Source organism: Cyprinodon variegatus, unplaced genomic scaffold (genome assembly GCF_000732505.1).
Source record: "Cyprinodon variegatus isolate N-32 unplaced genomic scaffold, C_variegatus-1.0 Scaffold7113, whole genome shotgun sequence".
In the NCBI taxonomy this organism is placed as follows: domain Eukaryota; kingdom Metazoa; phylum Chordata; class Actinopteri; order Cyprinodontiformes; family Cyprinodontidae; genus Cyprinodon; species Cyprinodon variegatus.
The window spans coordinates 1-1,269 of record NW_015157566.1 but is presented as its reverse complement, the minus strand read 5'-3'; the positions used below and the strand labels follow the sequence as shown (position 1 = coordinate 1,269).

Genomic DNA, 1,269 nt, shown 5'->3' with positions numbered 1-1,269 from the left:
TGATCCAAATTTCTTTCAACGAAAAACTAATCCTGTCTGAAAATGGGTTTTCTGATGTTTTAAGTGGAATAAAATCTGAAATAGAAATCTTGTTAAATATATTGAAAAAACGTTCATTTCTTCTCGATGATGCGGTGTTTAAAAACATGTTTTTCAGTTTTTTCTTTATAATAAAAGAGAAACTTCAACTGTCAGCTGGACACAATTAGACTTAAAACTTTTACTTTTCAAACCTAACCGGTTTAACTCAAGTCCTTTTTCATATTTTTTTTCCAGCAGTACGCACCATTTAGCTCTGAATTGTTTCTGTTTTTCTCTCCATCTTCTTCAGTGTATACACAGGCTGCGACATTGACCGCCTAACTCCATCACCGGGTGACTCTCCGCGCTCACAGATCGTGCCGGGTGCGAGATACGCCATGCCCAGCTCTTTCCTGCAGGACCAATTTGTCAGCACTTATGCCAAATCTCGCTTTCACCCTGGCGTGGGGACTGGTCCTGGCACGGAGCGCAGCGTCCCACTCGGCAACAGCTTGCTGTCCCCGCAGCAAAGCGAAGAGCCCACTGTTGCCACCCCCCCGCAGCGTTGGTTTGTCACCCCTGCCAACAACCGACTGGACTTTGCCGCCTCGGCATACGACGCGGCCGATTTCGCCGGTAACGCGGCCACCTTGCTGTCCTACGCAGCGGCCGGAGTAAAGGCTCTCCCCCTTCCGACAGCGGGCTGCTCCAACCGGCCCCTTGGCTACTACGCAGACCCGTCTGGCTGGGGAGGACGCACGCCGCCGCAGTACTGCGGCGTAAACAGCAAACCCAGCTCGGTCTTTTCCTGCTGGCCCACCAACTCCCTCGGAGGCAGAGCGGGCACCAACTACCTGTCGGAGGAGGGAGACTCCATCGCCACGGAAAGGTCGCCCATCGGTGGCTCGGAAGAGACCAAACCCAAAGACATCACCTCAGAGTCCAGCTGGATAGAGACGCCGTCGTCGATTAAATCAATCGACTCGAGCGATTCTGGGATCTTTGAGCAGACCAAGAGGAGAAGGATCTCACCCTCTGCCACCCCGGTCTCAGAGACAGTGTCCCCATTAAAATCCGAGCTGCTGGCACCAAGAGAGTGCGAGAAGAACTGTACAAAGGACATTGGTTACTACAGTTTTTATCCTCACAGTTAGAGAATCTATCTATCTATCTATCTATCTATCTATCTATCTATCTATCTATCTATCTATCTATCTATCTATCTATCTATCTATCTATCTATCTATC

The 1,269-nt window shown here is 49.5% G+C and overlaps 1 protein-coding gene across 1 annotated transcript; it reads left to right on the top strand.

Moving 5' to 3' along the window:
- Positions 1-331: 331 nt before the first annotated feature.
- Positions 332-1,263, top strand: LOC107081561 (T-box brain protein 1-like; the record flags this gene model as incomplete). The annotated part of the gene is made up of 1 exon (XM_015369721.1): positions 332-1,263. A coding segment is annotated over one exon (844 nt), but the record flags the coding sequence as incomplete, so codon positions are not given.
- Positions 1,264-1,269: the final 6 nt, after the last annotated feature.